At 46.9% G+C, this 12294-nt stretch overlaps 1 protein-coding gene across 1 annotated transcript in view; it reads left to right on the top strand.

Annotated features, from left to right (window-relative positions):
• Prkce (protein kinase C epsilon) overlaps positions 1-12294 on the top strand; it is a 506175-nt gene that overhangs the window by 462981 nt on the left and 30900 nt on the right. Inside the window, exons 12-13 of the mRNA XM_031357603.1 lie at positions 7098-7236; positions 11610-11798. Of these exons, the coding sequence (XP_031213463.1) occupies positions 7098-7236; positions 11610-11798 (328 nt within the window). The remainder of the gene's footprint in view (positions 1-7097; positions 7237-11609; positions 11799-12294) is intronic.

Genomic DNA, 12294 nt, shown 5'->3' with positions numbered 1-12294 from the left:
GGTAAGTACACGGTTTGGGAATTTCCTTTCTTGACATCCTTTGTTTTTTCTGGAAGAGGTCTGCACTCCTGCCCCAGGGGGAGCCTTGGATATGCCATCCTGCCTCTAAAGAAGCCTGTCCCTGTCAGGGCTCTGACCTCAGGCCCTGTGGTTCCCTTCTCACCACAGCCTTCTTTTCCCAGCCCAAAGGAATTTGCTCTGTATCGCGCAGGGAATCCAACTCATCTTGCAATCTCCATAAAGGTAATCACAGTTACCATGGTGAGGCCTCAGACGAGTCACTCCTTCTGATCCTCATTTTCCCATCTGCTTCCAAAGGTGGGTTTGATGGTGCCAGACATTACCAGTGTTAGTACAGCAAGCTTCCCGTCTCCCAGTAATGAAACAAATACTCCAGGCCAGTCTACATGTTCTTTTTTTTTTTTTTTCCTGAATGAGGGACCAGCTCAGAACCATGACTGGATCATAATCCATGTGACTTCCACTAGAATGATGGTTGTTCTGCTTGAGACCCTACAAGAGACGTCTGAATGTCTGGAGATATCTTTGACTATTCTAAATAGAGGAAATAAGTACTAACATCCAACACTAGGACCAGGGATGGCAGCATTCGGCAGTCCCCAAAGACTAAGACTGAGAAATCCTAAACCAGATTGGGACTGAAGACCTGCTCTTGTCCTGTTGCTCACAGCCAGTATCCTTGAGGGCCTCTGACCAGCCAGGGAAAGGAGTGTGGCTCCTGAGAAGTTCTCACAGGTCTTCAGTCTAGTGTAGAGGGGTGTAAAGCAGCTTGGTGGGCAAAGGCTATGTGTGTGGACTCTACCTAAGGGGCACTTCTAGGAATGACCCTTCTAGAATCAAAGGCTCGGAAGGTGCTTAGGACCAACAGTATCTGTTTTAATTGATGAATGTGTGTGTGCCATGTATGTCCAGATGCCCAAGGAAGCCCAAAGTGCAAGTTAGGTTCCTTGGAGCTAGATGGACTTACAGACTTTTGGGAGCTGTGTGATATGGGTACTAGGATCTGAACTCGGGTCCTCCAAAAGAATAAGCACTGCTAGTTACTGAGCCATCTTTCCAGTCCCAGCATCACCCTGACTGTTTAGTGTTGTTCCTGAGATTCTAGTCTATGTAGAGTCAGACAAGAGAGACGAAACTAACACTGACAAGGAAGGGATGGTGTGATCATCATTAGCCATAGATGATCTGCAAAGTCCAGAAGAATCCATGGGAAAACTTCTTAACAAAAACTAAGAGAATTCAATATAGTGGAAAGATGCAATGAAAAGAATCTCCTCGTCTGTGGAAAGACTGAAAATATCAAACAATAGTTTGTGTCCTTTAGCAATAATTTCTGTACAGTTACCATAGCATTGAGACACAGCAGGGCTTCGGTCAGACCTTTTGTCATCTGCAAGTCATCCAACCATTCCTAAGGCTTGATCCTTGTCTTGATGGTTAAAAGTGATTGCTAACACCATGCACAATAGCCTCATGAAGGACAGGAGAGAAGAGGAGAGAAAAGATCCCACTCATGTGATTGTCATACATCCATGCTCAGCTCCAACGGAGACTTTGAATTTTAGTTTATCACTGTGCATAGTCCTAAGGAAGTGAGGTTATTTGGGAAAATCAGCAACCTTCTACAAAATGTAGCAAGAAAGGCTTAGGATCTATACCAGGAACTCACTAAAGGGCACAAAGAAGATTTGAACAAACGGAAAGACAAACATAGTTATTGGCCAAGAAGATTCAACATCATAAACTATCAACTCTCCCCAAGTTAATTTATAACTTTAAACATGTTCCCAATAAAAACAACACCAGGATTTAAAAATATATATAAACAGACGACTCTAAAGTTCATATGGAAAACTAAACAAGAACCTGAGAGCTAAGAAATTTTGAAAATGGAGGCCAGCCATACAAAGTATTAAACATATTATAAATCTACAATAACTAAAAAGTGTGCCATAGAAAAGTGTTAGGGCAGAGGTACAGTAAAGATGTCATTTGCATATGCAAATTTTCCATTCATTGGGGAAAGACTAATCAGGTTGTTTCCAGATTTCTAAGAACAAGGAGAGTTGGAGGTGTATTTCCAAATTTTGTCAGAATAATAAGTGAACTAATGACTTATGTTTGTAAAAATGAAAGTAAAATAAGAGCAGAATACATATATTACTTGAAAAGGAAAAAAAAAAAAATCAACCTAAGACATGGAATCCAAAACCAGTAAAACTGAATAGCCACTGAATTAAGTAAAAATAAATGATATTAGTAAAAACTCCAATAGCTACAACCAAAGTCAGATAATAATCCTGCACCAAGTCTGGGTCCTAATGGGAAAGGGCTGCTGAGAATCAGGACCAATTGCCACAGAAAACATGTACACATGCATGCATATAGGCATACACGCACACACCCCTCCAGCTCCTTCTTAAACATATTAAAGCAAATGCTGAAACTTCTACAGCAGTGCAAGAATGTTCTGAGATACTGTTTAACCTAGCACACACCAAAACTGGGCAGCATAGCATGTCAGCAAAAAACGTCGGGAGGCAGGCAGATCCGCTGTTGCCAATGGAAGGTTAGATAGAGGTTTGGCTTCTGAGGAGGGCAGCTTGGTGAGCCACTAAGAAGGGTAAACATAAATGGCATTAGCAATGAAGTAAGAAAAGGTTCACATTGGCTCATAGAAGGGCAGGGGACAACTAAAGGCCATATTCTAAACAATTTTCTTAGTCCTTGAAACATAAACATAATCCCAGACCACCAATGTGCGCTTGCGCTTGTGAGCTAAGATGATGAGGTCAGTACCTGGGCAGTTGTCTTTCTCAAAAACTATTGGTTGCCATAGCTAAATATTTGTTCTGTGTTAAGCTGGGTACTGAGCACCTAGGCGTTCTCCAGGAGGAAAGACTCAACCCCTGCCTCCTCAAACCCTTCCCTGCTCCAGAGCTGGACCTCTGAGAAGACAAAGCTGGGCATCATTCCCAACCCTCCTCCCTCCTAGAGGCCTACACTCTCCTATTGGTTCATCTAAATATCACTAAAAGCTGCAGGTGAGAGACTCCTGGCAGGCCTAGGGAAGTGCAAAGCCAGGGGTCAGAGGGAGCCATTGCTGGAGAGGAGAAGGAAAGAAACCAGAGGGGACAACACTGTCCTCCACTGCTTCCTTCAGCATCCCTCTCCCCTACTCCTCATGGGGAAGCACATTGCCTCTTCCCTTAGCAGGCATGGCCTGGCTTCCTTGAGGATCCTATCTGCTAAAGCCCCCCCAACACCCCCCCACACACACATAAACACACACACACTGCTTAAGCTTGCCCTAGAGGGATGGACACTTTATGATGAGACTGAAGATCTCCAGAGAAATGGCCTTCTAACAGCAGCCAGGCTGGCTCCCAGGGATTGTCTTAAACCTTCTGTCCCAAAAGAAAGAAGTCACTCACTCTTCCTGGGTTTGGTTTTGTGTGCAAAGTTAAGAATTTTCAAAGATTCAGATATCAGAGTGGGAATGGGAGGAAGGAGCCAGAGGTAGGACTCCATACATCAGTGACTACAGGGTAGGAAGGAGTGTTTTGGCTAAGGCCAACCCAGGTCATAGCCAAGGGCGCCTGTAGGACTTGCTCATATGTGACAGCAGCTGGGTCAACTCCTTCCCCAGGGAGAAGAGAAGGCAGGAAGCAAAGAGGCCAGGAAGGAATGGACCAGGAGGTGGGAAGAAGCGAGGGGCTGTCCCTAACTAGCCAGAAGCCTATGAGAAGGAGGGGTGGTGCCTGCCAGAGCCTAGATGACTCTGCCTGGCAACCTGAGTCAGATCAGATCAGAGCGGGCTGGTGGTGACTTGGGATCTTTAGCCTCATGACATACTGCTGTTACCCTTGCTCATATCAGAGAAGCTGCTTCAGAGAAGAATTAACACAAAGGCCAGGCAGTGGTGGCGCTCACCTTTAATCCCAGCACTTGAGAGGCAGAGGCAGGTGGACCTCTGAGGCCAGCCTGGTCTATGGAGTAAAGTTCCAGGACAGCCAGGGCTACGCAGAGAAACCCTGTCCTGCACACGCACATACAGAATTAACATAGAGGCCCACTGTTAGACAGTGTAGAGAGTGAGAGGTCTTGCAGCACTCGGTGCTAAATGAGACGTCATCACGGCCCCTCCCCTCCAGGACTCAGGAATCTGTGGGAAAGGAGGCAGGAGGATTAGGACTCAGAAGTGATGGGTGGCTCTAAGATGACAGTGTGTGTCCCCTAGCACCACAGAACTGATGCATATGTGAGCTCAGACTGGAGCAAGATGTGCAAGACCTACACAGGGCCAGCACGAGGAAGTGGACATGGTGCCAACCCTACCCTAGAAGTTGTCTGCTATTGACATCCACTGGCAGTCTGCTATTGACATCCACTGGCATCCATTGCACTGGAGTGTCACAGAGTGCCTCAGCATTCTCCAGGCCAGGTTCCATGCCCAGAGCAGCCAGCCAACATAAAGGATTTTAATGCTACTTTTGTGGAGTTTTTCTTTCATTTTTCTTTCTTCCTGTTTGTTTTGGTTTTCGTGTCTTCGTTTGTTTTTTTTTAATTTTTTTATATATTTATTTATTATATGGAAGTACACTATAGCTGTCTTCAGACACACCAGAAGAGGGCATCTGATCTTGTTACGGGTGGTTGTGAGCCACCATGTGGTTGCTGGGATTTGAACTCAGGACATTCTGAAGAGCAGTCAGTGCTCTTAACCACTGAGCCATCTCTCCAGCCCCATGTCTTTGGTTTTAAAAGATGATAAATTAGGGCTTGAGAGATGGCTCAGTGGTTAAGAGCACTGACTTACCGAAGGTCCTGAGTTCAAATCCCAGCAACCACATGGTGGCTCACAACCATCCGTAAGGAGATCTGACGCCCTCTTCTGGTGTGTCTGACGACAGCTACAGTGTACTTACATATAATAAATAAGTACATCTTTGATTTAAAAAGATGGTAAATTTGGGTGTGTAGGGAGGTGGAGATGGGCTGGGGGAGGGAAAAACATGATCAAAATGTATTGTATGAAACAGAATTTAATTAAAGGAGTTATAAGTCCCTTCTGTGGTGCAGTAAAGTTTCTAAGGGATGTTTGGAGAGCAGGTACTCGGGCATTTTATCTAGTTAAGATTGTGGTTGGCCCTGGAAGAGCCAGAAGGCAGAGAAGAGCTGAGGGCTGAGATAACAGCTTTGGGAGCAGGAGGCCCAGGTCACCTAAGGAAACCACTTACTTCCTTCCCAGTTGGTCTCTTATTTCTACAAGGGTAACCTTGGCTGTATAGGATGCTCCTGAACTCATGATCTAAGCAAGAGCAACAGACTTGGTCACCCAGGTGGGCAGGTAAACTCAGTCTTGACAGAAACATCACTTTTACTGGTTTTACCTGTTTTATTGTGACCTTTGTGACTGTCATCTCAACCTTGTAAAGGTAACTCTGGGTACCACAACATGGAGGAATATCTGCCTTGCTCAATCCTACTTGTCCAAGTTCCCAGTAACGAAATTTCTGCAAGGGGACAGTCAGGCCTCCCAGGTCCCTCTAACTTAAATCTTGTGTGACAGACGTGAAAGGATGTGGCAGAAGATGTTCACCTTTTACACACTTCATCCCATTGGTCCTTCAAACAAGCACACAAACATAGCGTGCAGTCCCGAACTGGTACTTCCAGCCCAGCCAAGTGACTTTTAGCAGGGCTATGCCACAGCTAGTGATGAAACCCTGGCAGCCTGGATCCCAGCCCATTATTCATCCCTGCTTTCCCACCCGAGCCAGAGCCGAGCCTTGCCCTCTCTCCCTGCCAGGGCTGGGGTCGGGGGCCAGCTGCAGTGGCCCAGCTGTTTGGGCTCACTGTTCCTTCTGTAACTCAGAAGCATTTGCTTAGAGCAGCACTTTTCTATGCGATTTCTTCTTTCTCAAGGAATCCCAGCTGTAAGCAGAAATCGGGTCACAGATACAATGCAGGCAGGTCCAGAAGCACTTCCTGCCCCACCTCCCATCCAGCCCTGGGTCCCATGGGATGCCTGGAGCTCAAATTCAGATGCCAGCAGGCACATGAGCATGGCTCTTACTGACCTCTGCTTGTACGGGAAGGGGACTACTTTGCAAGGCTCACCTCAATAGCCCAGAGTAGCTGCAGAGGGAGGCATAGGGTGAACGGTTACTCCAACCGCATAGTCTAGATTCCTCTACAGAGCCAGGCCTGGGGTTTGTAGGGATGATGGAAAAAATTATTTTCTAGCAGCCTGGTTTCTAGATAAGAAATCTTAGAACCCTGGAGAGTTAAAAATGGGCCTCAAAGAAACCACCTTGATTGAGGCTGGCCCACTCCTATGACTCTCATCTCTCCTATACAGAAACATCTGGTTCTAGATTATTTCTCTCACCTGCTACCCACAGAGGATTAACCTTGCTCAGGGACCATGCTCCTGCAGGCAGGGCTCAAATCCCTCTTCCCAGCATCTCAGACTCTTTGAGGTTGGCCCTAACATAGCTGTCTTGTCTCACTATCCTCAGGAACCCTGTTCTCTGGTCTCTTTCCCTTTTCCTCCATCTCCCTTGTCTCCTTTGATTGCTTCTAGCTTCCACCAAACCCTGAAAGATGCTACCGTTGGTTATACAACAACAGATGTTGGCTACACCAGCCATCCGTCATCTTCCTCTCTCAAACCCAACAGCATGAACTCTTGTGTTTTTTGTTTTTTTTTTTTCTGATTCAGTGATGCTATATCTATGTGAACCTGAGTCCCCTGAGCTAGTTAACTTGTGAAGGATGGAGGTCAGGAGAGACCTACTCCTTTCTCAAAGAAGGATCTAAATGATACGAGTTCTAATGTTAATATGGCCCCGATGCTGTGGAGGATCCTATCTTTTGCTGAGGTATTGTAAATACTATTGAAGGTTGACCAGTTGGGAAATGGCCCTAGACGGAGGTTAGTTGAGCCAAGTCCTAACCTACTCCAGGATTCCCTTTACTGGAGATTTCCCTAGGGTATGTGCATCTCTCTAACTCAGGAAAGACCCTGTTGTGTGTATGAGGCTAAAGTGTGGCCTTGACCTGTGTTGCAGGGATTTGAAACTGGACAACATCCTTCTAGATGCCGAAGGTCACTGCAAGCTGGCTGACTTTGGGATGTGCAAGGAAGGGATTCTGAATGGTGTGACAACTACCACCTTCTGTGGAACTCCTGACTATATAGCTCCAGAGGTAAGGCTCATGTACAGAGTTAGCTTCTCTCTCTTAGTGTCAGAAGGGAGGCAACAACCCAATACCATGCATGTGGGGGTCATCCAAGGATACGAAGAGAAGGCTCTGCAAGAGCAGGATGGCTTCTGGGAGTAAGAGACAGGAAGGGAAATGGTTTCGTGATTTTTCTGTAAGGATGGAGTGGTAGTGAGGACCGACTGGTGAGCTGAGAGTGACCGGCTAATCCCCATGCTTGAGTGAGTCCTTGCTAAGTATCATGCATCCATCCTAGGCCTGAACTACCACCAGAGCTCGGACTAACAGAAATTGGTTGACTTGCAGGAGAGTTTTAACTTCTTACTTAATCAGAATACTGAAAGTCCACTGAAGAGTCCAATTCACAGCAAAACCAGGAATGCTTTGCCATTTCCACTGAGGTAGCAAGTCTACAGGGTATGTGTGCCATGTGACCTGTGACCTACACACACACACACACACACACACAGCACAAACACACCACTGTAATCAGTAAAATAAAACACATTTTAAAAATAGTATAGATAGAGCAAATGGTTTGTTAGTGCTTGTAATAATGAACAAAATTAAGATAAAGGAGCCGGGAACGTGAACTCAATCCCATAGGCTCTATGGACCTGCTAAGAGTTTCACTGTAGGAGAATCTTTATTATGTCCATCCTGGGAAGAAGGCAAGCCACACCAGAGTACACATCAACAGGCTGAGGAGAGCCTTCATGGTACATACCTAGCAACCATGTAAACCAAGCCTGTGGTGCAAGCCTGTAATCCCAGCACTCAGCAGGTAAAAGCACAAGACTGAGTGAGAAGTTCAAGGTCTCCCTCAGCTGCACAGCAAGCCTGCGGCTACCGTGAGTGAGATCCCTGAGAGCCTGTGTCACAAAATACTTAAACTATTCTGATCTCAGTGACCTTGAACAGCTGGAGGATGGAACTGTTTACATTGCATATTACTCTCTTGGTTCCAGGGGCGATATTGTTAAGTATCATTTCCTTGTATATGTCTCCTGGAGTTAGTGCTGCTTTTCCAGAACATTCCATATTGGGTTAATTGTGGATATAGAACACCTGTTGGGTCCACTCGTGTAAGCGGGCCATGGTAGTAGATCCCATGGCCTCTGACTTGGAATCTGAGCCTATGTGTCTTCAATATAAAATTCTTATTCTTCCTTTTTAAGGTACTCGTATAGAGATGTTTTAAGTGCACAGGAAAGGATTCACCCTGCTTTTTATATAGCCACTTATACCTTGATTATACTGTAATACATCCAGTGAATGCCTAGTGAGGTTTTTCTTTAAGAAAAAGGAAGATCACCTTTGTATTCTTGTCCTGACATGGAACCTCTAGTTTAGAATTCATTGCCAATGCCAAGTGAATTGATAAAGGACAGCCTTCAGGCTTCTGTCCACAGGTCAGACAACACAGAGAGAGAGACAGGGAGAAGGTGGGAGAGAGGCTTGTGGCCCAGTGGCTCAGTTCAGCCTTTCTGTCAGTGTGCTGTGTTCCCTTAGCAAGAACACCAGCCAGTCAACAGCAGAGAGGAATAGATGAAATGAAGGCCTCTCCTGGGACTTTACCAGGAGAGAGTCTTTCATTCCCATCCTTCTGTGAGCCAATGCCACAATGGCCAGAGGCTTGAAAGCAGTTAAAGATCCACTCAGGAAAAAACGTGCGCAGCTCACAACAAGAACAGGCCAAGTGTCCCTCCCGTGGTCTCTTCACTGTTAGGTTATATCATGGGGTTTGAGAAACAGTCCTGAGAGTTGAGTCCAGACCTGCCCAGAATCTCCTCGTGTACCCTTGATAAAGTTGAGAAGTGTATTGGAGCCTGGAGTTCCTGGGAATCCTAATGGGAATCCTAATGCCTGCCCTGCCCAGCTCAGTAAGCTGCTTTATGGCTCTCATGGGTTTAGATGAGGGAGTGCTTCAGAAGGCATACAGAGGCTAGTCTTGAAACCAGAACCACCTTCTTAGCAATCAGCTCTGCCAAGCCCTCTCTACCTACATTGCTCCTCTGGCTCACACCCCCTGGAACTTGTCCCTGCTTATTTCTGGCCCCTGCTACACGAGAAATGGCTCTCAGTTCTGAGTCACACCCGGTTCCATCCGGGCCCATACTTGTCCTTCTCTCTTACCCCCAAACCTTGACCATCTCGAGGAGCTGGCTTCCATTACCAGATACCCTCTGAAGGCACACAAAGCCTTCCCTTCCCTTCCTTACCAGCTCCATTGCTGGCAAGGTTATCAGGCCACAGATAATCAGGGCTGAGTGTTAAGGGAATTTTACAAAAGATTCCACCAAAACCAAGGCTGGATAAGGCTACCCGGCCATTTCCACAGCACCTTCCAGTGTGAGCATAGATACACAAGCTTATAGACAAACCACGGAAGTGCAGGTGCCAGCCATACACCCAGAAATGGCTGAAGTGGTCGACTGATCAGCAGGGACCATGAGCTTCAGAGTTAATGCGGTGCACTGAGTAAAATACACACAGTGTAAGGCGTGGAGTGGTAGCTATATTTTAAGAGTATGAATGGGGCTGGAGAGATGGCTCAGAGGGTAAGAGCACTGACTGTCCTCCCCAAGGTCCTGAGTTCAAATTCCAGCAATCACATGGTAGCTTACAACCACCCGTAATGAAATCTGATACCCTCTTCTGGTGCGTCTGAAGACAGCTACGTCGTACCTATTTATAATAATAAATAAAATCTTTAAAAAATAATAATTTATAAAAAAAAAAGCGTATGAATGATCTGGGCACCACGGCAGGCTCTGGAAAAGTGATAGGCAATCAACTCTCTGGAACTTGCCAGATGCTCCAGGGAGAGTGCTGGCTGTGAACAAGTGACTGAAAATACACTAAGGGAAGTGCCCACAAACCCTAGGAACAGGCAAGACATTAGGATGTCAGAGGACAGAAGAACCTGAAAAGGAGGTGATCTGGCATAGGCATAACCTTGAAGGACAGAAACCAGTGCTACAGAGGAGACTTGGTAAGCCAGGCTGACTACTAGGTCTCAGGAGGTTGAGGGAGACTAAGCTTTGCCTGGGGCCCCAATCCAGTGAAGCCCGAAGTTCTGATTCTCCAGGTCCCCTGCACTAACCACCAGACAGAGAACACCCAGATGCTAAGGAAACAGGTCATCAGTCAAAAATACTATAGAAGCCGTTGCACACTCTCACACTCTTCTTCATCCCAAATAGAGAAGGTTCCTAAGCTAAGTGTGGACTTCGTGTCGTTAGATGCTGCTACTGAATTCTGTTCAATCCCAAAGGATCTGGACTTGGTGTGGGAAGGTGTGTGTGGCATGTTCTCCATGGGTTCATCCTGAGTTCATGCCCTGACTATCCATTTGGCCAGATACGCAGTGGCTGGGAGGAGGGCACATTGCTGAGTGTGGCCCTGGTCAAAGATAAAATTCACAAGACAGTCACAGAACTGATTGAATTTTGGCTTTGCCCATAAAGGATAACAGACATTCACAAGGTAAGCCCCAAAAGAAAGGAGATCTGTAGGGGTCTACTAAATGACAAGTTCATTGGTGAGACTCAGAGAACCAGAAAGATAGATGGGAAGGAATGAGTCTTACCGTCACAGACAAGAGCATAGTGGTGTCTGCTGGGTAAAGCGCATGGGCTTAGGAGAGGCCTTTCCCCTTGCTTCCTTCCACGCAGCGTGGGGCTGAGGTCAGTGTTGTCAACACTTAAGGGATGTCAACTTTCTGTTTCAAGCCAAGCATGGTGGCGCTCACCTTTGATCCCAGGACACAGGAGGCCGAAGCAGGTAGATCTCCGAAAGTTCCAGGTCAATCCTGTTTATATAGTGAATTCTGGTCTAGCCAGGGCTACAAAGTAAGACCTTAGCTCAAGTGGGGAAAAAAAGCAAAAACAAAAGAGATTGTGGTCTCATTCCCACACGGGCAGTCAGGGTCCCCAGGCTATGTAGGATGGGAATTGAACTTGCTACCCAACCAGTCCCTCTCAGCACCGCCTTTTGAAGTTTATATCCTGCTCCTCTAACCCCGAGTTAATGTTAAGCCGTGCTCTCATCTTTTGACAGTGGACTTAAATGCTGCTCGGGAGCTTTATCTGGCACACGAACAGAGAAATGGCCTTTGTTCCCAGCAGAGGTTAGATAGTAGATTCTCACTGTGGAGAGAGGACAGTTGGCTCCCACACTTAAGCCTCCCTGAAAAAGCTGAGGTAGTGCCCCACCCCACACTCCAGGGTAGCACAGCTCCACTATGGCAGAGCAAGGTGGACAGGGAGGACAAACGTCCCCACAAGAGTTGGTGGGAGAGTTGCTGCTGGAGCTGGGCTCTTACATGATCCTGACACTGTCTGTTTCCTTCACAGATCCTACAGGAGCTGGAGTATGGCCCCTCAGTGGACTGGTGGGCCCTGGGCGTGCTGATGTATGAGATGATGGCTGGGCAGCCCCCCTTTGAAGCTGACAATGAGGACGACTTGTTTGAATCCATCCTTCATGATGATGTGCTCTACCCTGTCTGGCTCAGCAAGGAGGCCGTCAGCATCCTGAAAGCTGTGAGTTAGTGTCCCCCCACTGTGGCTCTGCTCCTGAGGGTGCTCCCCCGACCCCGTGTGTGTGTGTGTGTGTGTGTGTGTGTGTGTGTGTGTGTGTGTGTGTGTGTCTATCTGTCTGTCTGTCTGTCTGTCTGTCTGTGTGTCTGTGTGTCTGCGTGTGTGTGTGCTCACAGTCGGTTTGTCCAAGATCACAGTGCTGGTCCAAGGCAGAGCCATGTGACAGCCCAGGAGCCCTAGCTTCCACTCCTGCCTTCTATTCCCCTTCAGAACACCCCAGTCCAGTTGTTGACCAGCAGTATTCCCCTAACCATCCCTGTTAAGGGCCCTGGGCTCACACTCCTTTTTTATTTTATATATTTTCTGAAGAAACTTGGCTGTCTGTGTGACAGCTGGGAATTTGCAGCACTTGCCATAGCTAGTGGAAGTCATGACATTTTTAAGACACACATGCATTTTGCAGGAGTCTGGAATCCCACCCTCTGCCCTCCTCAGTTCG

The sequence above is a fragment of the Mastomys coucha genome, unplaced genomic scaffold (assembly GCF_008632895.1).
Source record: "Mastomys coucha isolate ucsf_1 unplaced genomic scaffold, UCSF_Mcou_1 pScaffold6, whole genome shotgun sequence".
Classification (NCBI taxonomy): Eukaryota; Metazoa; Chordata; class Mammalia; order Rodentia; family Muridae; genus Mastomys; species Mastomys coucha.
The sequence above is the reverse complement of the archived record's forward strand: the minus strand, read 5'-3'. Positions and strand labels throughout refer to the sequence as shown.